Source organism: Narcine bancroftii, chromosome 1, assembly GCF_036971445.1.
Source record: "Narcine bancroftii isolate sNarBan1 chromosome 1, sNarBan1.hap1, whole genome shotgun sequence".
In the NCBI taxonomy this organism is placed as follows: Eukaryota; Metazoa; Chordata; class Chondrichthyes; order Torpediniformes; family Narcinidae; genus Narcine; species Narcine bancroftii.
In genome coordinates this window covers 47,731,812-47,758,458 of record NC_091469.1, presented here as the reverse complement: position 1 = coordinate 47,758,458, position 26,647 = coordinate 47,731,812, and the positions used below count along the sequence as shown (strand labels likewise).

The 26,647-nt window shown below is 41.2% G+C and overlaps 1 protein-coding gene across 4 annotated transcripts in view; it reads left to right on the top strand.

Moving 5' to 3' along the window:
* Positions 1-26,647, top strand: part of melk (maternal embryonic leucine zipper kinase) — a 121,406-nt gene that overhangs the window by 48,380 nt on the left and 46,379 nt on the right. For 3 of the 4 annotated variants that reach the window (XM_069925946.1, XM_069925926.1, XM_069925954.1), the window contains 5 exons: positions 2,071-2,157; positions 20,804-20,929; positions 21,175-21,303; positions 21,609-21,795; positions 23,545-23,641. In XM_069925946.1, coding sequence (XP_069782047.1) covers positions 2,071-2,157; positions 20,804-20,929; positions 21,175-21,303; positions 21,609-21,795; positions 23,545-23,641 — 626 coding nt within the window. The remainder of the gene's footprint in view (positions 1-2,070; positions 2,158-20,803; positions 20,930-21,174; positions 21,304-21,608; positions 21,796-23,544; positions 23,642-26,647) is intronic. The other variant, XM_069925936.1, reaches the window with a different exon arrangement.

The window sequence follows — 26,647 nt, the reverse complement described above, 5'->3', positions numbered from 1 at the left end:
AAATTGCACAGGATTATCACCATCCTGGTTAACAATCACAAGTAATATCTAATTTCATGGCAAGATGACCTGATGAACCTGAACACAACAGCAGCTTGCAATAATGTCAGTGCTTACACAAGTTGGAACTATCTCTATCCAGCAGATGGACTTGGTAATAAATCTAAGAAGTGCATCTATGTTCTGACATGACCATCAAATAGTATTCTCCAAATTAACTTACAACTACTGGAAGTTATTTTGTTCCTAGCACCAGCAGTTCAAGCTAGACATGATGACATTCCACAAAACAGAAAGGATGCTCAAAAAAAATTATGATTTTCCTTGTTTAATTGCACCATTTTTTTTAACAAAAAGCATTTAGATGGATACACGTATAAGAAAGGTTTATAGGGACATGGGACAAATGCAGGTAAATGGAACAATTGTAGGTGGACATCTTGGACAAATTGAGCCAGATATTCTATCTCTGCTGTAAAATTCTGACTCTTCTGTACAAGATCTCTTTTCCATAAACCTCTTCCAAAATAGGTGGGCATCATTTTGGATTTTGCTATTATATATCAGCATTGCCTAACTAAAACAGGCTAAAAGTTATTTAAAAATGGGCTGGAATGTCATAAGGGATGTACCACCAGCAGCAGTAGCCTTGTGGTACTCAACTGTCAGATGCTCTTCTGCCATATCTGGCCAACACCACCTTGTCTCCACGTGATTTTTAAAAAAATACGGGCAGGTTGCTATTGCCAATTAAACTCATGACAAAACTTTCACAAAAGATTTTAAATTACAGCAGGCTGCCAGAATTTGTGTTCCCGTTATCTAGATGGAAGGAACTTTGGATGAATTGTGTAGAGCGCAAATATATTTACTGATCCTGCAGCAGAGATCACAGGCTTTTATTTGCAACAAAAATGAACAACACAAGCTACACAGGTCATTGAGATAATAACCATTTATAACTGAAAACTGCTAAATGAACCAAAGTGGAATTGTAGTCATGACTCAAATCACCACATCAACCTTCCATTTGAGATCTGTTGTGGGCAGTACCACATGAATTCTCAGGAGCTCATTGAATGGGTGAACTGGATATTAAAGAGGACAGTTTTTTGTGTTCTACAAAAGTTGTTTGCATAACTAGGACCAAGAATCAAAAGACAAAACAAAGCCAACTGTAAAAGTCTTTGTTATTGGATTATCTCAAAACTTCAAATGTAATTTTTTTTAAAAACAAACTTCAGTTAGTCTCTTTCATCTTAAATATCCATTACCCAATGAACAACATCTGTGAGCAAAAATAATGTGTAATTGTGTTGGACAGGAGATCTTCTGTAGTGTGAACTATTTTTAGGCATGAAAAACTGGTGAAGTAAAACAAGCAAGAATATGAATTTTACACCACAGCAGAGGACAATTCTGTTCACTTTACCCACATCCACTCTCTAGAAGCACTCTCATTTTCCTTTTTTTCCCCCAAAGTTATTCAATCTCATACTATTTCCGAGAGTTCATTCTAAAAACCAATTCATCCTCATGAGTAAAATGAAAGAAAATTTTTTATTGCATCTTTAATTTCTGCATCAGTTTTATTTTTGATTCCAGTCTTGTCAAAATGCAACAAATCTTTTAATTCTCATTTCAACTGATCAAAACTTCTGAATTTTGAATATTTATTTTCTTAACCATCTTTGGTCTAATGCAATTAACTCTACACAGCATTGTTTTTGTATAAGCTATCTCTATCATTTGCATAATTACCAACATTAAAAGTGGGGGCTCCAATTTCTAATTGCAGAAGATTTGTGTAGTATTGAAATTCATTTCTTTAAATGAAAGGGCAAAATTAAAAAAGCTGTGAAGAATGTTGTTTTCATTTGCAAAGTCAGATCTCGGTAAGATTTTCATTTATTCTTAAAAAAACAAACTTTTCTTAAACAATCCTATAATATAGAAAAGTGGTATTGCTTTAATGTACCAATAATTATGACATCAGAATGCATTTTATACATTGCAAACTTTGCACATTGAACAATGCACTATTTTTTCTTGAATGTTTTGCGTTTCTAGATTGACCATCTTGATGAGGATTGCTTAACCAAACTATCAGTGTTCTTCAAATGCTCCAAAAAGAGCATGTCCAGTTTGGTTTCAGAGGTATGAATCTCTACAATGTTGTTAATTTTCTATAATACTCTATTACAGGTATTGGGAAACTGAATTTCAATTGTTCTTTATTTTTGTTCTCAGTATTGTGAGAGGATTCTCCATTTAATTGCAACCATGTGATATAGCTGAGTGAAATTTAAGGTGCTCAAGTTCATAACCTCAATAGTAATCTATGAGACAAATAACTAACCCAGAGTCTTTCTATTTTTGGCAAGGAATGCAGTGGTGAACTATGGTCTTAGTCATAAAAATGCTTGAACGATGTTTGGCAAACAAAATTTCACTCCATCCTTTTTTAATGTAGTTCACTGCTTATTGTTAAAAGTTTAATACCACATCCAATTACATTATATTAACTTCATTGTGCTTCCAATTTGGATTCCAGAAATGCATTTTAAAAAAATTATTTGCATCTATTATCTGAATCCAGGCACTTTTTATTGGGTCAAATATTTCAAATTAATTGAATAGTACAATGACACTGCCTACTTGTTGACACACTTGTTAAACACAGACTGAAATTTGCTATCTGATCAATTTTTTTTGGTTTTACTACAATTCGATGAGAAATTATCATTTTTCTAATAACCTTCTGGAAAGGTTTGCTAGTGCTGCTCTGGTGGGTTTAAACTAGATTTACTGGGGGATGGGAACCAGAGTGCCAGAGCAGATAGAGAATTGGAGGAGGGAAAAGATGTTGCAAAAATTGTATATATTGTTAGAAGTCAACGGGTTGTACGTGGTGGAAATATTCTCAGATACATCTATTTCAATGCGAGGAGTATTGTTGGAAAGGCAGGCGAGCTTAGAGCTTGGATTGATAGAATATGATATTGTGGCCATTCGTGAAGCTTGATTGCAGGAGAGGCAGGTCTGGCAGCTCAATGTTCTAGGCTTCCATTGCTTTAGATGTGATGGGGGGGAATGAAAGGGGGAGGAATGGCATTGCTTGGCATTGAAAATATCACAGCTGTGCTCAGGCAGGACAGACTGGAGGCTATATGGGATGAGGAATGGGAAATGATGAACACACTCATGTGACTGTTATATAGACCAACCAATAGCCAACAAAAGTTGGAGGAGCAAATCTGTAGAGAGATAGCAGACAACTGCTGGAAACATAAGGAGATTTTAACTTTCCATATATTGATAGGAACTCCCATACTCTAAAAGAGCTGGATGGCTTGGAGTTTGCCAAATATGTTCAAGAAAGTTTTCTAAATAGGTATATAGAGGTACCAACTAGAGGTAGTGCAATACTGGATCTCCTAATGGGGAATGAGATAGGACAAGTGATAGAAGTATGTGTAGGAGAACATTTTGGGTAGTGATCATAATTCCATTAGTTTCAAGTTAATTATGGAGAAGGTTAGTTCAGATTCTAAATTGGAGAAAGGCCAATTTTGAGGAAAAGATCTAGAATGCGTGGATTGGGATGAGTTGTTTTCAGGCAAGGACCTGCGAAGATGAAATTTTAAGAGTACAGAATTTGTATGTTTCCGTTGGGATTAAAGGAAAGGTTAGCAAGCTCAGGGAACCGTGGTTTTCAAGGGATATTGGGGATCTGGTTCAGAAGAAGAGCGAGGTGTATAGCAGGTATGAGCAACATTGAGCAAATTAGGTAATTGAGGAGTGTAAAGAATTGCAAGTAAAAACCTCGAGAAAGAAATCAAGAAGGTTAAAAATAGACGAGGTTTCCTTTGGCAGACAATGTGAAGGAAAATCCTAAGGGTTTCTACAGGTATTTTAAGAGCAAAAGGATAGTAATTGACATAATTGTTCCCCTTGAAGACCAGAGTGGTGGGTTTTGTATGGAGCCAAAAGAGATGTGGGAGATCTTAAATGTTTTTATTTCATCAAGATTCACTCAGGAAAACGCCACAGAGTTGTTGGAAGTAAAAAAAAACGACCAGTGAAGTCATGGAACTTATACAGATTAAAGAGGAGGAAGTACTTGCTGTCTTAAAGCAAATAAGGGTGTATAAATCACCAGGGCCTGACAAGATATTCCCTTAGACCTTGAGAGAGGCTAGTATAGAAACAGCAGGGTCTCTGGCAGAAATATCTAAAATGTCCTTGGCCAAGGGTCTGGTGCCGGAGGATTGGGGGATTGCTCCGATTGTTCCATTGTTTAAAAAAGGGTGCAAAAGTAACCCTGGAAATTATAGGCCAGTGAACCTGATGTCAGCGGTAAGTAAATTATTGGAAGGTGTTCTAAGCAATTGGATACACAAATGTTTGGAAAGCCAGAAACTGATTATGTATAGTCAACATGGCTTTGTGCTTGATAGGTCATTTTTTTTTGGAAAATTTTATTTAAAGATTTTATAAAACTATAAACATAACAAAAAAAATACAGCTTACAATAAAACCCACAAAGCTCCCCTTCCCCCATCCCCCCCATCTAACTATCCCCTCCCAACCCACCTCCCTCAGAGCTTTAACTTTTTAAATCCAGATATTTAATATTAGCTGTTTGGGATGACAACTCTGTACATATCGTTTACTTAAGATCTATAGCCATATGTTCTAAATATAAACTCCACATCTTAACCAAAAAAAATTATTATTTTGCAGATTGTAAGTTATTTTTTCAAATATAGACATGATTGTAATTCACTATGCCATCTTTGGATACTTAAATCTACATCATTTTTCCACGTAATAGCTATACATTTTCTTGCTACTGCTAACCTTAATCGTATACAAGCTAATTGTGGTTTATCCATTTGCAACCTTGACAATAATACATTCATATAGCCTAATAAACACATCATTGGATCCAATTGCAAATCAATTTTAAATAAATCTCTCAAAAATTTTATAAATTTGGAGGCGTGGCAAGATGGCTTAAGGAACAGACGTGCCTTCCAGTCCTCTCCTGACTCTAACTTATTGTTTTGTCTTTAAGTGCCCGTTAAAACTTTTTTAAAAAGTTTATAAATAGTATGAGGTATTGAATTAATACCTAATGGTACATTTGTTTAAAAAAAAAAGTAAAAGGAAACATCAACAGATTGTTAAAAAATTATATTTTCTGAAATTATCTGAGCCTGCTTGTTTACAAAAAGCCACGACTCAGCGTGAAATGGATCCCACCATTTCTGGATCTACTGATGTTGATGTACTTTTCAAGAGTCTTGAACATAAGATATTTTCTTCAATGATGCATTTAGGTGATTCTATGAATAATCATACTTCTAAGGTTAATGCATTGGTGGATGTCAATACTCAACAGATGGCTGATTATGGAGCTTTTAAAGTCGAAACTATTGAAAGACGAGATGTGTGATCAAGCATTATCTGATGTACAAGATCAATTGCAAGATGTGAATAAAACAATAGAAACGCTACAGATTCAGAATAAAAATTTAGCAAAAAAGGTTGATTATTTGGAGAACCAATCCAGACCGAATAATGTGAAAATTGTCAGCTTGCCAGAAGGCATGGAAGGGCCAGATCCAAGAAAATTTTTCACTGAATGGATTCCACAAGTGTTGGGACAAGATAAGTTTCCTGAAGGTTTAATATTGGAGCAGGCTCATAGAGCTTTGAGAAGGAGACCTTTTTCAGGACAGAATCCAAGACCTTTTCTGGTTCGCTGTTTAAATTACTGTGATAGAGAGACTATTTTACGTATGGCTATTCGAAATGCACAGCAAAACAGATCTCCTTTGATGGTTCAGAGTAATCGTGTTTTCTTCTATCCGGATTTGAGTCAGGAAATTATGTTTCAACTACGTGAATTTAATACTGTGAAAGAATTATTGTGGAAAAAAGGATACAAGGCAACATTTAGATACCCTGCGGTACTGAAGATTTTTCAGGATGGATATCAACCAAAGTTCTTTGATAATCCTAAAGAGGCTATGGATTTTTCTCAGTCTTTACCAATTAAGCAAATCCAGGAACGACATAGTCCTCCATGGTCTCCAAAGAGGGCAGAGCTGCAAGAAAGGAATTTGATTTCTGGAAGAAATGGAAGAAACGGTGGTCGCAATGGCAAAGTTGATTTTGAAAAAAATAAAAATAAAAATGTTATTATTTTTTTGTTAAGATTTTAAATAGTGATGGGAGTTGGGAGAGGGAACTGGTTGGGCACCAATTTCCAGAAGTCATCAGCTGCGTGTGAGTTATCTCACACCCAATATTTTGGGGGAGTTACCGCATTAGGCGGTTTAAACAGGAGGAGGTAATTGTGACCTCCGACCTGTTTTTTTTTTCTTTTTAATTTTTGGGTTAGGGAGTGAAGCTTTTTTTATTATCTTTTTTAAATAATTAAATTTTTTTTATATATAACTTTTTATTTTTTTTAGTTTTTGGTTGTAATTTCAAAGGGGAATTAAGGGTTTTTTTTGGGGGGGGTTTCTTTTTTTCTCTCTTTTTCCTTTTGTTTGTTTTTTGTTGTTGTGTTTTATTGAGTGTAAGATATATGTTTAAGTGTAATATTTTAGTATTGACAATTTTTTTTGTGTTGTTAGAATTTTTTTTAGGTTAAGTTTTATCTTTTTTTTGTAAGGGGGTATTTTTTTCCATATATAATATTGTCAATTTTATTAACTCTTCACTCTTTATTTTGGGGGGGAGGGTTGGACTAATTTTAAGTTAGACTATTAATATTGTGTTACAATTAACGGGGGGGTTATTTTGTGTAGTTTTCTGATGTAATATTGTAATCATATTACAAGACGGCGGCCCCGGCCTCGGTCGAATGAGGCAGGCAGAGGCCCCGGTCCGGACAGGGAGTGGGAGGCGGCGGCCCCAGTCCGGGCACAGGGAGAGCAGCAGCGGCCCCGGCCCCGGTCCGGGCGAAGGGTAGACGGCGGCGGCCCCGATCCGGGCAGGAGCAAGGGGGAGACGGCGGCCCCGGCCTCGGTCGAATGGGGCAGGCGAAGGCCCCGATCCGGGCAGAGAGTGGGAGGCGGCGGCCCCAATCCAGGCACAGGGTGAACTGCGGCGGCCTCGGCCCCGGTCCGGGCAGTATGGACCGACCTAGGAGGGGAGGCAGGCCCCTCCAGCCCGGGTAAGAAACCTGCATAGGAGAAGGCCACTCCGATATAAAACCTACGACCCAAGGACCTCGCTGCCACGTCCCAGCTTGCTTGGCCACGGCACATGAACCATGGGTGTAAAGGGTGGGGCCAGTACTGCGCGCACTGCACTCCACCTAAAAGCTCCTTTGCGCAGGCCCGAGGACAGGTCCACGTCCTCCCCCTCCACGTCCTCCCCCTCCACGTCCTCCCCCTCCACGTCCTCCCCCTCCACGTCCTCCCCCTCCACGTCCTCCCCCTCCACGTCCTCCCCCTCCACGTCCTCCCCCTCCACGTCCTCCCCCTCCACGTCCTCCCCCTCCACGTCCTCCCCCTCCACGTCCTCCCCCTCCACGTCCTCCCCCTCCACGTCCTCCCCCTCCACGTCCTCCCCCTCCACGTCCTCCCCCTCCACGTCCTCCCCCTCCACGTCCTCCCCCTCCACGTCCTCCCCCTCCACGTCCTCCCCCTCCACGTCCTCCCCCTCCACGTCCTCCCCCTCCACGTCCTCCCCCTCCACGTCCTCCCCCTCCACGTCCTCCCCCTCCACGTCCTCCCCCTCCACGTCCTCCCCCTCCACGTCCTCCCCCTCCACGTCCTCCCCCTCCACGTCCTCCCCCTCCACGTCCTCCCCCTCCACGTCCTCCCCCTCCACGTCCTCCCCCTCCACGTCCTCCCCCTCCACGTCCTCCCCCTCCACGTCCTCCCCCTCCACGTCCTCCCCCTCCACGTCCTCCCCCTCCACGTCCTCCCCCTCCACGTCCTCCCCCTCCACGTCCTCCCCCTCCACGTCCTCCCCCTCCACGTCCTCCCCCTCCACGTCCTCCCCCTCCACGTCCTCCCCCTCCACGTCCTCCCCCTCCACGTCCTCCCCCTCCACGTCCTCCCCCTCCACGTCCTCCCCCTCCACGTCCTCCCCCTCCACGTCCTCCCCCTCCACGTCCTCCCCCTCCACGTCCTCCCCCTCCACGTCCTCCCCCTCCACGTCCTCCCCCTCCACGTCCTCCCCCTCCACGTCCTCCCCCTCCACGTCCTCCCCCTCCACGTCCTCCCCCTCCACGTCCTCCCCCTCCACGTCCTCCCCCTCCACGTCCTCCCCCTCCACGTCCTCCCCCTCCACGTCCTCCCCCTCCACGTCCTCCCCCTCCACGTCCTCCCCCTCCACGTCCTCCCCCTCCACGTCCTCCCCCTCCACGTCCTCCCCCTCCACGTCCTCCCCCTCCACGTCCTCCCCCTCCACGTCCTCCCCCTCCACGTCCTCCCCCTCCACGTCCTCCCCCTCCACGTCCTCCCCCTCCACGTCCTCCCCCTCCACGTCCTCCCCCTCCACGTCCTCCCCCTCCACGTCCTCCCCCTCCACGTCCTCCCCCTCCACGTCCTCCCCCTCCACGTCCTCCCCCTCCACGTCCTCCCCCTCCACGTCCTCCCCCTCCACGTCCTCCCCCTCCACGTCCTCCCCCTCCACGTCCTCCCCCTCCACGTCCTCCCCCTCCACGTCCTCCCCCTCCACGTCCTCCCCCTCCACGTCCTCCCCCTCCACGTCCTCCCCCTCCACGTCCTCCCCCTCCACGTCCTCCCCCTCCACGTCCTCCCCCTCCACGTCCTCCCCCTCCACGTCCTCCCCCTCCACGTCCTCCCCCTCCACGTCCTCCCCCTCCACGTCCTCCCCCTCCACGTCCTCCCCCTCCACGTCCTCCCCCTCCACGTCCTCCCCCTCCACGTCCTCCCCCTCCACGTCCTCCCCCTCCACGTCCTCCCCCTCCACGTCCTCCCCCTCCACGTCCTCCCCCTCCACGTCCTCCCCCTCCACGTCCTCCCCCTCCACGTCCTCCCCCTCCACGTCCTCCCCCTCCACGTCCTCCCCCTCCACGTCCTCCCCCTCCACGTCCTCCCCCTCCACGTCCTCCCCCTCCACGTCCTCCCCCTCCACGTCCTCCCCCTCAAAAGATGCTCACAAACTCAAGCTAGCATGCTGGAACATCAGAACCATGCTAGACAAGGCTGACAGCCACCGACCTGAACGTCGGTCTGCCCTCATTGCACATGAACTCCTCAGACTTGACATCGACATAGCCGCTCTCAGTGAAGTCCGCCTGGCAGATGTAGGCAGCCTCCAAGAACGCGGCGCAGGCTACACACTCTACTGGTCTGGCAAGCCTTCGGATGAACGACGCCTATCTGGTGTAGGCTTCATGGTCAAGAGCTTCATTGCCTCCAAACTCGAAAACCTTCCGACAGGCCTCTCGGACCGAATCATGTCCATGCGACTCCCACTTCAAAACAAGCGTCACATCACCCTCATCAGTGTCTATGCTCCAACCCTCCAGGCGGAACCAGCAGAAAAGAACAAGTTCTACACCGACCTGCGCAACCTCATCCAACGTACCCCTACAGCCGACAAGGTTGTCATCCTGGGCGACTTCAACGCTCGTGTCGGCAAAGACTCAGAAACCTGGCCAGGAATCCTGGGCAAGCATGGCGTCGGCAAGTGCAACGACAATGGGCGCCTCCTGTTGGAGCTCTGCGCAGAACAGCGACTTGTCATTACAAACACCCTTTTTCAGCAGAGGGACAGCCTTAAGACCACCTGGATGCATCCCCGATCCAAACACTGGCACCTCCTGGACTACATCCTGGTGCGAGAAAGTGACAAACGAGATGTGCTCCACACCAGGGTCATGCCTAGCGCGGAATGCCACACTGACCACCGGCTGGTTCGCTGCAAGCTCAACCTTCACTTCAAGCCAAAGCCCAGGAACAATAAAGCCCCCAGAAAGAGGTTCAATGTTGGAAACCTGCAGTCAGACGAAGCGAGAGGAAACTTCCAGGCAAACCTCAAAGCAAAGCTCGACGTTGCAACCCGCCTCACGGACCCGTCCCCTGAAACCCTCTGGGATCAGTTGAAGACTACCATACTGCAATCCACTGAAGAGGTACTGGGCTTCTCCTCCAGGAAAAACAAGGACTTGTTTGACGAAAACAGCCAGGAAATCCAGGAGCTGCTGGCAAAGAAGCGAGCTGCCCACCAGGCTCACCTTACAAAGCCGTCCTGTCCAGAGAAGAAACAAGCCTTCCGTCGCGCATGCAGCCATCTTCAGCGCAAACTCCGGGAGATCCAAAATGAGTGGTGGACTAGCCTCGCCAAACGAACACAGCTCAGCGCGGACATTGGCGACTTCAGGGGTTTCTACGAGGCTCTAAAGGCTGTGTACGGCCCCTCACCCCAAGTCCAAAGCCCGCTGCGCAGCTCAGACGGCAAAGTCCTCCTCAGCGACAAGATCTCCATCCTCAACCGATGGTCAGAACACTTCCAATCTCTTTTCAGTGCCAACCGCTCAGTCCAAGATTCCGCCCTGCTCCAGCTCCCTCAACAGCCCCTAAGGCTAGAGCTGGATGAGGTTCCCACCCTGGATGAGACATATAAGGCAATCGAACAACTGAAAAGTGGCAAAGCAGCAGGTATGGATGGAATCCCCCCAGAAGTCTGGAAGGCTGGCGGCAAAACTCTGCATGCCAAACTGCATGAGTTTTTCAAGCTTTGTTGGGACCAAGGTAAACTGCCTCAGGATCTTCGTGATGCCACCATCATCACCCTTAACAAAAACAAAGACGAGAAATCAGACTGCTCAAACTACAGGGGAATCACGTTGCTCTCCATTGCAGGCAAAATCTTCGCTAGGATTCTACTAAATAGAATAATACCTAGTGTCGCCGAGAATATTCTCCCAGAATCACAGTGCGGCTTTCGCGCAAACAGACGAACTACTGACATGGTCTTTGCACTCAGACAGCTCCAAGAAAAGTGCAGAGAACAAAACAAAGGACTCTACATCACCTTTGTTGACCTCACCAAAGCCTTCGACACCATGAGCAGGAAAGGGCTTTGGCAAATACTAGAGCGCATCGGATGTCCCCCAAAGTTCCTCAACATGATTATCCAACTGCACGAAAACCAACAAGGTCGGGTCAGATACAGCAATGAGCTCTCTGAACCCTTCTCCATTAACAATGGCGTGAAGCAAGGCTGTGTTCTCGCACCAACCCTCTTTTCAATCTTCTTCAGCATGATGCTGAACCAAGCCATGAAAGACCCCAACAATGAAGACGCTGTTTACATCCGGTACCGCACGGATGGCAGTCTCTTCAATCTGAGGCGCCTGCAAGCTCACACCAAGACACAAGAGAAACTTGTCCATGAACTACTCTTTGCAGACGATGCCGCTTTAGTTGCCCATTCAGAGCCAGCTCTTCAGCGCTTGACGTCCTGCTTTGCGGAAACTGCCAAAATGTTTGGCCTGGAAGTCAGCCTGAAGAAAACTGAGGTCCTCCATCAGCCAGCTCCCCACCATGACTACCAGCCCCCCCACATCTCCATCGGGCACACAAAACTCAAAACGGTCAACCAGTTTACCTATCTCGGCTGCACCATTTCATCAGATGCAAGGATCGACAATGAGATAGACAACAGACTCGCCAAGGCAAATAGCGCCTTTGGAAGACTACACAAAAGAGTCTGGAAAAACAACCAACTGAAAAACCTCACAAAGATAAGCGTATACAGAGCCGTTGTCATACCCACACTCCTGTTCGGCTCCGAATCATGGGTCCTCTACCGGCACCACTTACAGCTCCTAGAACGTTTCCACCAGCGTTGTCTCCGCTCCATCCTCAACATCCATTGGAGCGCTTACACCCCTAACGTCGAAGTACTCGAGATGGCAGAGGTCGACAGCATCGAGTCCACGCTGCTGAAGATCCAGCTGCGCTGGATGGGTCACGTCTCCAGAATGGAGGACCATCGCCTTCCCAAGATCGTGTTATATGGCGAGCTCTCCACTGGCCACCGTGACAGAGGTGCACCAAAGAAAAGGTACAAGGACTGCCTAAAGAAATCTCTTGGTGCCTGCCACATTGACCACCGCCAGTGGGCTGATAACGCCTCAAACCGTGCATCTTGGCGCCTCACAGTTTGGCGGGCAGCAACCTCCTTTGAAGAAGACCGCAGAGCCCACCTCACTGACAAAAGGCAAAGGAGGAAAAACCCAACACCCAACCCCAACCAACCAATTTTCCCTTGCAACCGCTGCAATCGTGTCTGCCTGTCCCGCATCGGACTTGTCAGCCACAAACGAGCCTGCAGCTGACGTGGACTTTTTACCCCCTCCATAAATCTTCGTCTGCGAAGCCAAGCCAAAGAAAAGAATTGTAATCATACCTTTTTTAATTTTTTTTTTCTATTTTTCTTTTAATGTAATTCTTTATTGTATTCATGTTATAAAATTTTAAATAAAGTCTTCAAAAAAAATTTTTATAAATTTTATTTCCACATGCCCAAACAGAATGCATAAAGGTACCTCTCTGTTCCCCACATCTAAAACACAAATCTGATGAACTAAAACTATATTTCTTCAACTTTTCAGGAGTTAAATACAATTGATGCATAAAATTATAATTAACCATATTATATCTCACATTAAGTAATTTTGTAACACTGTCAACACACATATTTGACCATTCTTTCCAAGACAAAATAATATCCAAATCCTTCTTCCATTTCTCCTTCATTTTATATACATCAATTTTATCCTTTTTTTTTTTGCAACAACCGATACATATCTGAAATAAACCCCTTATTTCCTTTATCTGCAATTAATATCTCAAATTTCGTTAGACCTGGTAAAACCAATTCCCGTCCAAAATTTGTTTGTAAAAAATCTCGAGCTTGATGATAAGCAAAAAAAGAATTTGATGAAATACCAAACTTCGCTCACAATCTATTAAATGTTGAAAATCTACCTACCTCAAAACAATCCTGTATTATACTTATTCCTTTCATTTCCTAATTTTTCAAATAAGGATTATTTAAAGAAAAATGAATTAATTTATTCTGGTATAACAGTGATTTTACTGAAATTTTTCCTTTAGATCCTATAAGTTGATTTCGCTTGTACCAAATATCCATTATATGTCTCAATACTGGTAACTTATATTTTTGTAACAATAAAGGGTTCCATTTATAAATGAAATGATTCATTTTATTTTCAAAACTGATCCAATTCAACTTTTGCCCACATAGGTGGTTGTTCAATATTAAATCACCTATTAATAAATTTCAATTGTGCCGCCTCATAATAATTTTGAAAATGTGGCAATTGAAGTCCATCCCATTCATATCGCCATGTAAATTTTTGCATAGAAACTCTTGACAATTTACCTTTCCACAAAATAGTCAAATTACTTTATTTAATTCCTTTAAAAATTTCTTTGGTATTACACTTGGAATAGACTGAAAAAGATATTGTATGCAGGGATTCATTTTTATACAATTAACTCTCCCAATTAAACTTAATGGTAAATCTTTCCATCCATGTAAATCAGCTTTAATCTTATTTAACAACAGTATATAATTTAAACTATATAAATCCTGATATTCTTTATTCACTATGACCCCTAAATATTTAATTTTATTAGACCATCTAAATTTAGTAATTTGTCTACAATCTGTATAATCTTGATTATAGGTAATATTTCACTTTTTTCCCCAATTAACTTTATAACCTGAAAACATACCATATCGATTTAACAAATTTTGTAAAGATTCTAAAGAATCTTTAGGATATGTCAAATATATCAACACATCATCTGCAAACAAATTGATTTTATACTCTTGTTCATCTATTATAATTACTTTAATACTAAAATCTTGCCTTATAGTTTGAGCCAAATGTTCTATTACCAAAGCAAAAAAAAAGCTGGTGTAAGAGGACAACCCTGTCTAGTCGATCGAAACAAATTAAATGCCAATGAAATCTGTCCATTTGTCATTACTCTTGTAGAAGGACTAGTATACAAAGCTTTAACCCAGCCAGTAAAAAGCGGTCCAAAGTTAAATCTTTCTCATACCTTAAACAAAAAATTCCACTCAACCCGAAAGAAAACTTTTTCTGAATCTAATGCTACTATCATTGGCTGATTAATTTGTTGTCTTGAAGCATTAATTATTGAAATCAATTTAATAATATTGTCTGCAGAGTATCTACCTTTAATAAAACCAGCTTGATCAACATGTACTTATTTTGGTTAAAAAGTTAGCTAATCTATTAGCTGATACCTTCACCACAATATTATAATCCACATTTAATAAAGATATTGGTCTATATGAAGCCACTTTTAGAGGGTCCCTGTCTTTCTTTGGATTAACAATTATCAATGCCCTTGAAAAAGATTCTGGAAATGAACCAGTTTCAGTTGCTTGTTTCAAAACTTCTATAAATACCGGAAACAATAAGCCATTAAATTCTTTATAAAACTCTGTTGTAAACCCATCCTCTCCAGGAGACTTCCCTCCAGGCGTCGATTGCAATGCTTTTTTCAATTCCAAATCAGTAAATGAACTATCTAAATTCTTAATATTTGTCTCATTCAATTATGGTAAATTTAAATTGGATAAAAAAATAATCAATCTGATCTATATCTTGAATACCCTCAGATGTATACAAACCTTGATAAAATTTTTAAAACTCCTGGAGCGTAGAAGGTTGAGAGGGGATTTGATAGAAGTATTTAAGATTATGAAAGGGATAGACAGAGTGGATGTGGATAGACTATTTCCGTTAAGAGGAGGAAAGATTAAAACAAGAGGACATGAGTTAAGAATTAAAGGGCAGAGGTTTAGAGGTAACATGAGGGGGAACTTCTTTACTCAGAGAGTGGTAGACGTGTGGAATGAGCTTCCGGGAGAAATAGTGGCGGCGGAGTCAATTGTATTATTTAAGAAAAGGTTGGACAGGTATATGGATGAGAAGAAGATGGAGGGTTATGGGCATTGTGCAGGGAGGTGGGACTAGAGAGGGGTGTTTGGTTCGGTGCAGACTAGAAGGGCCTAATGGCCTGTTTCCGTGCTGTAAATTGTTATGTTATATGTAACCTCTGAATTTTTCCTGATTGTATTAATCGTTCTTGATGCTTGTTCAGTTTTCAATTGTCAAGCTAAGACTTTATGCACTCTTTCACCCAACTCATAATAGTGTTGGTTTGATTGCTAAATCATTTTCTCATATTTATAAGATTGTAAAGTATTATAATGAAGTTTTAATTTAGATAATTGTATCTTATTATCTTCAGTGGAATTCTTCTGAAATTTTTTCTCTAACGTTTCAATTTCTTTTTCCAAATTTTGACTCTAACAAATATTGTTTTTTAACTTGTGCTGTATAACTAACAATCTGACCTCTTAAATATGCTTTCATAAAACAAATTTACTCTGTACTGAACCTTCATTTGTTTGTAAATTTAAAAAAAAACTATTTGATCTCTTATATACTTAACAGAATCAGGCTTTTTTAATAACATTTCATTGAATCTCCAATGGTAGGCAATCTCTGCCTCCTCAGTACCCAGACAAGAAGCCAAAAACAATGAATGATCAGACAATATTCTACTTTTATATTCAGCATGAATAAATCTACCCTGCAGCTGTGCTGAAACTAAAAATAAATCAATTCTACAAAATGAATTATGTCGAGCAGAATAAAAAGAAAAATCTTTTTCAATTGGATTCAATTTCCTCCATATTTCTACCAAATTCAAATCTCTCATCATCTCAATTATTCTTTCTTGCCATTTTAGTTCTCTTCACAGTTTTTGGAGATTTATCCAACAATGGATTTAAACGACAATTGAAATCCCCTCCTATCAGAATATTCTCATTCGACTGATTCAAATTTAAAAAAGCATCAGTAACAAATACTTCATCTTCATTTGTTGCATAAATCCAAGTTTCAAAAAATATTTTACAATTAACTGTCAATACCAGCATTAGCAGAAAAAGTGTCCAAAGCAAAAGGTACTTTTTTATTTATCAAAATCGCAACCCCTCTGGCTTTTGAATTGAAAAAGGAAGCAATCACATGACCTACCCAATCCATTTCAATTTCAAATGTTTTTTGACTGTCAAATGAGTTTCTTGTAAAAATGCAATATCCACGTTCAACTTTTTAACATAGTCCAAAATACTTTTCTGTTTTATTGGATGTTTTAACCCCTTAACATTAAAAGTTGAAAAATTCAAATTATTCATTATACCCTATAAAATGGCACCCAACACAGTCAATCCTTACACTGTTGGGCTCCTTTTTTAACAAAAAAATCCTCCACCAAAATCTAATTAAGAAAATACAAAAAAGAAACCCCCCCTACAAAAACAAAACTTAAAATTTATATTAAACCCCCCCCCTCCAAAAAATTGCAAAGCAGTACCCCCCTCGTTGACTGAGTGTGGTCAATACCACTAGTGGCAGATGACTTCGAATTCAGCAGGGTCATCTACCTCTCCCCGCCACACTTTCAAAGAAATATAGTTCATCATTTTATTGTCCAAGTTGAGATTGAGTATCTTCCAGCATTTCAACTATTACCATTTCCATTCTTAGCCTTGACAATGTTTCCTGGAGAAGTCATAGCTCAACTTGTTATCTGGCAAAGAATTGGCAAAAGTTAGTGCATCCTGAGCTTTCTCAAAAAACTGATACTGATATTGCCCATAAAACACCTTCAACACTGCCGGATTTGTAGCCTTTTTTCCACAACACCGTCTTAGCCTGATTAAACTCCTTGCGTCTCTGACTTTTATCAGCATAAAAGCAAACCCTGCTACCCTGAACCATTATTGGGTTCTGACCAACACAGGCTTTCTGTACCGCAAGCTGTAAAATCGTCTCCCAATCCTGATATCTTAGACATCTAATTAAAACCACTCATGGAGGTTGCCCCAGAAATGGCTTCCTTCTTAACGCTCGATGAGCTCTGTCCAATTCCACTCCTGGGAATGATTCCTTCCCCAACATTTCCAGAATCCATTTACAGAAAAATTGTGTAGGGTCCTGTGCTTCAAATCTTCAAGAAGTCCATCTATTTTTACATTATTTTGTTGACTTTGATTCTCCAATGAGTCAATTTTTTGCAGAAAAATATTCTTTTGCATGTCCCATCCTGTTACTGATTCTTCCACCTGATTCATTCTGTCTTCAACTTTTTTTACATCTCTCTTGTACTTCATCCACTTCAATTAGACATTTATCAAGGTCCCCTTTCATAGCAGCAATTTCTCCACACATATCAAGACATTTTCCCTTTTATTTCAATAAATTGTTCATCTATATTGTGGAAACAGTTGTCATATTGGCCATATATTTTCATTTTGCTTGGTTAACTCTTCAAACATTGTAACCACATCAGTTCCAGGTGAAGGATTTGTTAAAGTAGGTGAAGTGACAGATTTAAATGGAGAAGTGATTTTTGTAGTTCTGGGCTGACCTTCTATTGCTTCTGCTGCCATCAGTAATAACTCCTGGTCATCTTTATCCAAATATTCGACATCCTCCTCTTCTTCTTTTGGTACCAAATCTTCTTCCCTGGCTGCTCTGCTGCAGGTTTGGACCCCAATCCATGTTGGCCGACCTCGTCAGTGCGACACAGAGCGGGTCCCCCCTGGAGCGTGAAATCTGTCCAGGAATTCGTGGAAAACGATGTCAGACGCATGCTCATAGGGCCCATAGCATGGTAGTGCGCGCCAGTCGGCACGTCGCCACACATCAGCGCACTGCCGGAAGCGCTTCCCTACTTGTACCCCAACGCAGCCCCGCTCGGCTCACCACTCTTGGCCATGCTAATTGCATCGTGCCTGCAGATGTCCTGGCCAACGCCAGGTTCCCTGCGTCGGCACCATCTTTCATTGATTGTGAGTTTGGAGAGGCCGACCTTCTTTCAGATTCCCCTGAAGACATCCTCTGGGGCTACGGCTCCATAAAAAATTGATCCTGGTGCTTCTTTGAAACAGTAGGCCCAGATTTTTCACTTTTTTCAACAACTTTAATAATTAATTTTTTTGGTTTCTGACCTCTTCCTCTCTTCATTTCTTGCAGTCCCAACACAGTACTTTGACTGATAGATTTTTTTATATTTTAAGTCTTTAAATTTCGAGCATTAACTAGTCCAGTCAGGGAGAGACAGATTCTATGTCCTTGTTCTACGCCATCTCGCCACACCCCCCCCAGATCATGTTTAATAGTAGATGAAGGAAAGGCTGTGGATGTTGTCTACATGGTTTTTAGTAAGGCCTTTGACAAAATTCCACACAGGAAGTTAGTTAGGAAGGATCAGACACTCAGTATCCATGGTGGTATAGTAAACTGGATTCGAAAATGGCTAGACAGGCTTACCAGAGAGTAGTGGTGGATGATTGCTTCTCAGACTGGAAGCCTGTGACTAGTGGTGTGCCACAAGGATTGGTGCTGGGACCATTGTTGTTTGTCATCTATATCAGTGATCTGGATGGTAATGTGGTAAATTGGATCAGCAAGTTTGCAGATGATGCTAAGATTGGCGGTGTTGTGGACAGCAAAGAAGGTTTCAAAGCTTGCAGAGGGATTTGAACCAGCAGGCAAATGTGAGGTGTTGCATTTTGGAAGGACATGCACAGTAAATGGTAGGGCACTGAGAAGTGTGGTAGAACAGAGGGATCTGGGAATACAGATACATAATTTCCTGAAAGTGTCGTCATAGGTACATAGGGTTGTAAAGAGAAATTTTGGCATATTGGCCTTCATAAATCAAAGGATTCAGTATAGGAGTTGGGATGTTATGATAAAGTTATACAAGACATTGGTGAGGCTAAGTTTGGAGTATTATGTACAGTTTTACCACCTAACTCCAGAAAAGATATCAATAAGATGGAAAGAGTGCAGAGAAGATTTACTAGGATGTTGCCTAGACTTCAGGAATTGAGTTACAGAAAAAGATTTAAACAGATGAGGATTCTATTCCCTGGAGCATAGAAGAATGAGGAGAGATTTGATATTTGTATTTAAAATTATGAGGGGGATGGACAGTAAATATAGTTAGGCTTTTTCCACTGAGGGCAGGTGAAGTACAAACCAGAGGAGATGGGTTAAGGGTGAAAGGGGAAATGTTTGTGGAAACATATGGGAACTTCTTCACACAGAGTGGTGGGAGTGTGGAATGACCTGCCAGCTGAAATGGAAAATGTAGGCTCAATTTTAGCATTTAAGAAGAATTTGGAATGGTGTCTGGATGGGAGAGGTATGGAGGGCTTTGGACTAGGTGCAGGTCAGTGGGACTAGCAGAAGAAAATGGTTTGGCACAAACTAGAAGGGTTGAAAGGGCCTTTTTTGTGCTGTAATGTTTAATGTTTCTATAGTTCTACTCATAGAGATGGGGCTACATTCATCCTTAAGAAATATAATTAGATAGGTGCTGCAACTGTTGGCAAATGAACACTTTGGGAACAATAACCATAGTTTTATAAGTTTCAAGGTAGTTTTGGAAAGGAATAAGATTGGTCTTAAGTTTAGATTTGGAATTGGGGGAAAGCTAATTATAAAAGTATAATAAAGGTCCTAGAAAAGAGGATTGGGAGCCAATGCAAGTAAAATAACAGCTCACAAGTGGGACTGGTTTAAAAGAGAGGGAGTAAGAGTTCAGGGCCAGCATGTTCTGTTATGGGTGAAAGGCAAATGGCAAGATTAGAGAGTATTAGATGACACAGGATCTTGAAGGTTTTGAGAGGAAATGTATGGTAGCTATGAGGAACTGTAATCGAGGAAACCTTTCAAGGAATATGTGTGTAGGAGAGGACAAGAAAGAATTTAAGAGTGTAAAAAGGGTCCTTGAGATACCCATTAAAGTAAGACTAAGGAGTATCCCAAGACATTCTAAGAGTATATAAAGAGCCAAAGGTGAGTCAGGGTAAGTGGGTCCTCTTGGAGATAACAGGGATAATCAGTGTGTGGAACCAGATGATGTGGGCAGGGTCCTAAATAAATGCTTCTCATCCGTACTCACCAAAGAGAGAAGAATGAGAGGCCATTCTTGTTCCAACTTTATATGTTCTTAAAAGTATCTTCCATAAATACTTTTGTGACTTGAGTTCCATCCTTGGTAGAATTATTATTCGCAACTCATTGCTATTTTTCTCAAATGCTTTTTTTTTAATTGAGTTTTGTCACTGAAGTAGCTAATGAAGGTATAACTGACTTGAACATTTTAGCACTTTCTCTTGCATTTATGCAGTATTTTACATTCGGTTCAATTGCAAAAATCCTCACTTCACCTGCAACCTTGGAACCTGAAGCCGCATTAGCTAACTTTATCTTTGGCTGTAATTTCAAGTTTAGCATAAATTACTACATTTGCACCTGTTGTTTCCTTGCACCTGTGGTGATTTTCAAAGGCTTTTTAATAGTTACAGTACACCACTTTACAAAAATATACTGTATTTTGCATGTAATGAATATCGTATTTGGTCCCTTACTACATAGTTTTTTTTTATTTGTTCCAATCTCCTTCATCTTACAATGAAGCTCTTTGAAGGTTTGACCTAGTTTATACTAACTCACTAGTTTGTTTTATCATATCTTTCAATCTATTCAACTTTAGTGGCCTGCAGGATGTGGTTTAGCTTCTTAAAATAAACTAAATTGTAAAAATTATATTCAAACTATATTGTTGAATGTTGCAAAAGTACATAGGTTCATATAAGGCTTCCTTTTACACAATACATTAAGTTTATTATTTTGTTTTCTTAGTGGAAATATGATAGAATAACTGCAGTGTATCTTCTACTATTGCATAAGAAAATCCATGGTAAGCCCGTCCGCTTGGCCTCTCATGCAGAAAAGCAGCAGGTGACAACACCTCTGGCAGAATTGAAGGTGAGAAATCTAATTGGAACCATCTCTTAACATCTATTTAATATATTTTTTTAACATCATGTAAATATTGAATTAATTAAAATTTTGAGTGCAAAGTGCTGTTTTTTTTAATCATTAGTTTTAAGTCTCAACACTCTTGTCCTTCCCTTTCTGCTCTCAAGTTAAAAGCATTGGAGGCTTTATGATGTACGGAGGTCTTGGACAACTCCCTACATAATTAATTGAACTGCAAATTGTTTTATCAGTTAAAAAGGAATACAAACTTTGAAGATTTTGAAGATGAAAATCCCTGTATGTGTGGATCACTGGACTTTATGGATGAATGCATTGTGTCTGAAAACACTCCTTTTATAGATGCATCCCAAGTTGCAAAGGTCTGCATAAATTTTCACTGCTTTCATTATGATGTATTATTTAATTTTTTTATAAAACTTTACATTTTGAAATCATTAAGAGGATCATAATATCAAATTGTGGGGAAAATACAACTTGAGTTTATAGAAGGAACAGTCTTTGTATCAAGATACTTACCAACCACCTGGATCAATCTTCCAGAGGCATCTGTTGTAACTAATGAAAAAAATCATACTGTATTGAATAAAAGCATGTAGTGTAGTTGTTTGCTATTTTTCTCATTACATGAGAACCAATGATTAAGCCATTTCTTTTTCAATTGCAGACTTCAGTTAAACAAAAGCTTGCTTCAAAGAAATGCAGAAATAAAGAAAATGTAAAGCGAATAAAAGAAAACATGGATACCAATGATTACTTTGTGCAGCCTAGAGCCAAAACACCAGTTATTCCGAAAAGCCATGAAAATAAAAGTTATGTTACTCCCAGAAATAATGAAGATGTTCTTTACAAAGGTACTTTTTTTAAAAGATGTTAAAATCTTAGATTTTTTTTGTCTGTTATGAATGCGTTTTCCGGAGTTTCCAGAACAGTCATTTGGCAGCCAACGATAAAGAGAGAGTTGTTTTCTCAGTGAAACAATAATTCAAGAATAATGTTATATACAAGCTATCAAACTGTTGCCAGAGTTCCTTAAATTGAATTGTCATGTGTACCAAGACACAATGAGAAACCATTCAGGGAAGCCAGCCTATACTTGAATACAACTGGTTGTACAAAACAAAATAATATATAGAGTATAGTGTTAACAAAAGTGCAGTCTATAGTGTGTAATATTTAATATTTTAAAATACTTGTTTTCTTTGCAGTGGATGCCTGTTTTTAAACCGACAAAATCAGTATATGACATGAACATAAAAATAGGAGCAGAAATGGTCATTTCTACCAGTCCATTCAGCAAGATTTTTTTGCTGATTATCTGCCTCAATGTAATTTTTCCGATGATATCTCCATAATCCTTAAATTCCTCTCATATTCAAAAATATACTTCTTGATTTTTATTGAAATCAACCTGAGTCCCCAGAGTCCTCTGGAGGAGAGAATTGCAAGGGTTTGTTTTTTTTGAGTGAAGAAAATGGAGGGATAGATTGATGATATTTGCCAGATGTTTGCTATTTGTGTCAAAATAGTCAACCATTTTTGCAAATCTGCATCAATTAAAAATCTGAAAAACTATCTTCTGCTTCAAGTCGGGAACATTATTTTGTATATGATCACCTAATTTTGTGGTGTATGGGATATATATCAAAATGAGCACTTGGTTGCCTTAAAAAACTATCTTAAATAAGTGATTTCAGGGTTTTAGTTTTTGAAGAATTATGCCTTTGGCATATTTTCTTTGGAATGGAGATTGTTTAAAATCTGTATTTTTTTTGTTTTAAAAAAAAGCAATTCCAGCCCATTGAAATACATGGAATATGCACAGAAATTTAGAAGGGAACTTGCATAGAGCAACTTAATTCAAAGGGCGATAGACTTTTGGGATAATTGCAGTTCATTGATACTTAATTGTGTTTCCACAAAGAGGACATTGAGAATATTCAGAAGTAAAGTCAATATAACAGATTGATGACCAAAGGAGATATTCAGAAAACAAGTGAAAAACTCTTTTAGTTGATTATACTTCACATGGAATAAATAACATGCGCTTCAGAGATTCAACAATTTCAATTTTAAGACAAAGAATTAACTGTCTCTGAAAATGCAAAAAAAAAACCCTATAAATGTCCTGTTTCCTTGTTATCCCTTTCCAGACAAGATTATCAACCACAAATTGTCATTGGCTTTCACTTGCCTTTTGAAATTACCATGCAACATTTCTTTATCTTGCTTAAAAATTCGTTACACTTAGAAGAAAATCGCTACTTTAAATATCACAAAGGTAGCTTGCAATTTGTACTGAACGGTAAACATAACCATCAATAACAGAAAATGCATTGTTTGTGCTCACGTGCAGATGTTGGAATTTAGATGTTCCATTGCTGCTTCTATCGACTTTCTTGCTGCTTCTAATATAAATGGTAATATAACCATCAATAACAGCAAATGTGTTGCATGAAGACCTATTGCAATTTGGATATTTCCTAGGTTTTTGCAAAGTTACTAAACTGCTGCAAAAGTTGTGCTTCAGCTAAGGTTTAGAAACAAATTTTTAAAAATTTATATCATATTTTAACTTAATCTTCCTCTTGTTCAATTATTAGCTATGATTAACTGCAACAAAGAGACAGCTATAAACCAAGATTCTAATCAAAGTAACCAACAAGAACATACAACTGCAGCATTTAGTCCAGAGAGACGGTATGTGAGTACAGCAAGTGCATGATTCAAAATAAGGAGAGGAATAATTTATTTTAATTACTTAGGAAGCTCTTTGGACATCACCTGGAATTGTTGTCTGTATATTTAAATTACTTGTATCCCATCCCACCATTTTCATGACATACAAACTATCTCGTGCTGTGACATTGAATTAAACCATGCTTTTCATCCAGTTTTGATTAAATAATGTAGTAAAATCAAATCTTGGCAAAACTCAGCAGAAATCCATAGAATTTCTAACTAATTGTACTGTGGCCAATGGAAAATGTTTTTTTTTACTTTGAAGGGACTACAAAACAAATGAGTATAACAATAGAGTTATGCGCCATTTAATGTCCATGATACATTCTGTGAAATTTGGCGTTATGTGATGTGGACGTTGTGTAAACACCATATTATATACTTAGCAAAGCTATATAGGATACCATAGTGTACTTGTAATCTTTTTATTTGTAAGCAAGGATCAGTGCGGGGACCGACGCGGGGCAGCGGGGTCGGTGCGGGGACCGACGCGGGGCAGCGGGGTCGGTGCGGGGACCGACGCGGGGCAGAGGGGTCGGTGCGGGGACCGACGCGGGGCAGAGGGGTCGGTGCGGGGACCGACGCGGGGCAGCGGGGTCTGTGCGGGGACCGACGCGGGGCAGCGGGGTCGGTGCGGGGACCGACGCGGGGCAGTGGGGTCGGTGCGGGGACCGACGCGGGGCAGCGGGGTCGGTGCGGGGAACGACGCGGGGTCGACGCAGGGCAGCGGGGTCGACGCGGGGACCGACGCGAGGCAGCGGGGTCGACGCAGGGACCGACGCGGGGCAGCGGGGTCGACGCGGGGACCGACGCGGGGCAGCGGGGTCGACGCGGGGCAGCGGGGTCGACGCGGGGACCGACGCGGGGCAGCGGGGACGGTGCGGGGACCGACGCGGGGCAGCGGGGTCGGTGCGGGGACCAATGGGATCGGTATGGGGACCAACATGGGACTGTGGGGAGAGAGCAGAGCAGTGGGATCAGTTTGGAGACACTTTTGCTCCCAACTTGCCTTGATAATGAGTTATTAAATTGTGTTCAAGATAATAAACAGAAAGCCCTTCTACAATTTTTAATCATTGTTAAAAATATTCTGTCTCAAGTCTGGAAATGTGGCAGAACATAATGGCGTGTGAGAAGGAGTGGAATTTCAACTCTTCTGAGGTGTTATGTCTCTGTGTTACTTGGGAGGCGTTTTAAGTAACTTAGAGATGCAAGATTCAAATAACAAAAGAGGCTTTACTTGCTGATGCCTTCCACCACTCAGGAAACTGTTCGCACACTCACATATACATTCGCACCACAGTGGTGCACTACAATTACTACAGTAAGAAATTTGTATTCTTGCGCGGTTACAAAATAGTTCGTTAACTTGACTATATAAGATCCCTCCTTCTCAAGATGATGAAAAATGTAGTGTTTTTTTAAAACATGTTCTTTCCAGTGCAAATTAAGTAACTGAACTTGTACACTAGCTTATTAACACAACTATTTTTAAATAGTTCTTACTGATATCACACTGGTGGCAGTATGTTGTTTTGCCATCTTGTGGATTTGGTTGCGACCATTGGGCTCTGTGTTGCTGGTACATGAGTAGGTGATGTAGCTTGTTGTGCTTCACCTGACAACTGATATGTTGATGTTTTGGAATTAGTGGTTGTGGTCTCTTCACTAAATACCTCACTTGATATTGGTGTTGCAGGCTTTGCTGGTATTAAAGCTTTCTGCTTCATCTCATCTTGTTTTGGCTGGATGTGAATTCTGTTCCTCCTCAGCTAATTGCCAGAGCCTGTCTCGACAATGTATGACCTCGGTTTCTCAGCTTCTCTGATGACCTTTGCTGGGGTCCATGTTTTCAACATGCTGCCCTCTGAAGAGTTCTGGCAATATTTGTTATAATGCTGGCCTCCTTCTTCTTCCAGAAGACTAGGAGGGTGTGTTTTGCTTAGCAGAGTTGTTTTATATTTCCTGCTATTTAGATGTTCTGCTGGGGACTTCATGTCAGTCCTTAAAGGTGCTGCTCATAATGATAGAAGAGATAGGTATGGGTCTTCATTGTTTTGCGACACTTAATTAGTGCTTTTCACAGTTTCCACTTGTCTTTCACTGAACCTGTAACCTTTGAGATAGTATGGGAATGATGTAGTGATAACAAACGCATACTCTGCAGCCAGCTTTCTGAATTCCTGTGATGTAACTATGTTCCATTGTCACATATTACTTACTCGGGTATTTGTTGTTCACCAAAGTGCGCTCTCATTTCTGAGGTGATGTTGATGCTCTTAGGTCTTTCACTCTTTTGACAAATGGAAACTTAGAGTAGTAACCGGCTACTATTAAATACCACTTTTGATTCTCGGTGAACAAGTCTGCTCCCACTGTGTGCCATAGCCTGGCAGGTACTTCTGTGGCAATTATTTCATCTTTTTATTGTGTGTTTCTGTACTTTTGGCATATTTGACATGTAGCCTCCATATTTTCAATGTCTTTGTATATACCAGTCCAGTACCCAGCTGACTTTCTCTGAGTTTGCATTTCTCCATATTGTGGCAGGTGCCGTGACCTGTATGGTGGAGGGAGTGCTGTTTATTTTTATTCAGCACTTTGGGGGGGAGGGGGGAGGGGGGGAGTTTATAGTTTTTTTAAGCATTTATTTTCTTGTTTGGTTATTCGTGGATTTTTTTAAACTCTTTTTAAAGGGACAGTGATGTACACAGGAGTTGGTTTCAGTCGATAGAGACCTGGGAGAACGGGATTGGAAAAGATTTTGATTTGGGATAATGAATGATAAAAATAAATTAATTTTTTTAGTTTTAATGTTAACGGGCTAAATAGTAAAATTTAAAGGAAAAGATTAAGGTTTTTACTAGAAACTCGTTTGACAGAAAAAGAACATTCTAAATTAAAAAGGGATTGGATGGGCCAAGTTATCACTTCATCTTTTAATTCTAAAGCCAGAGAGGTGGG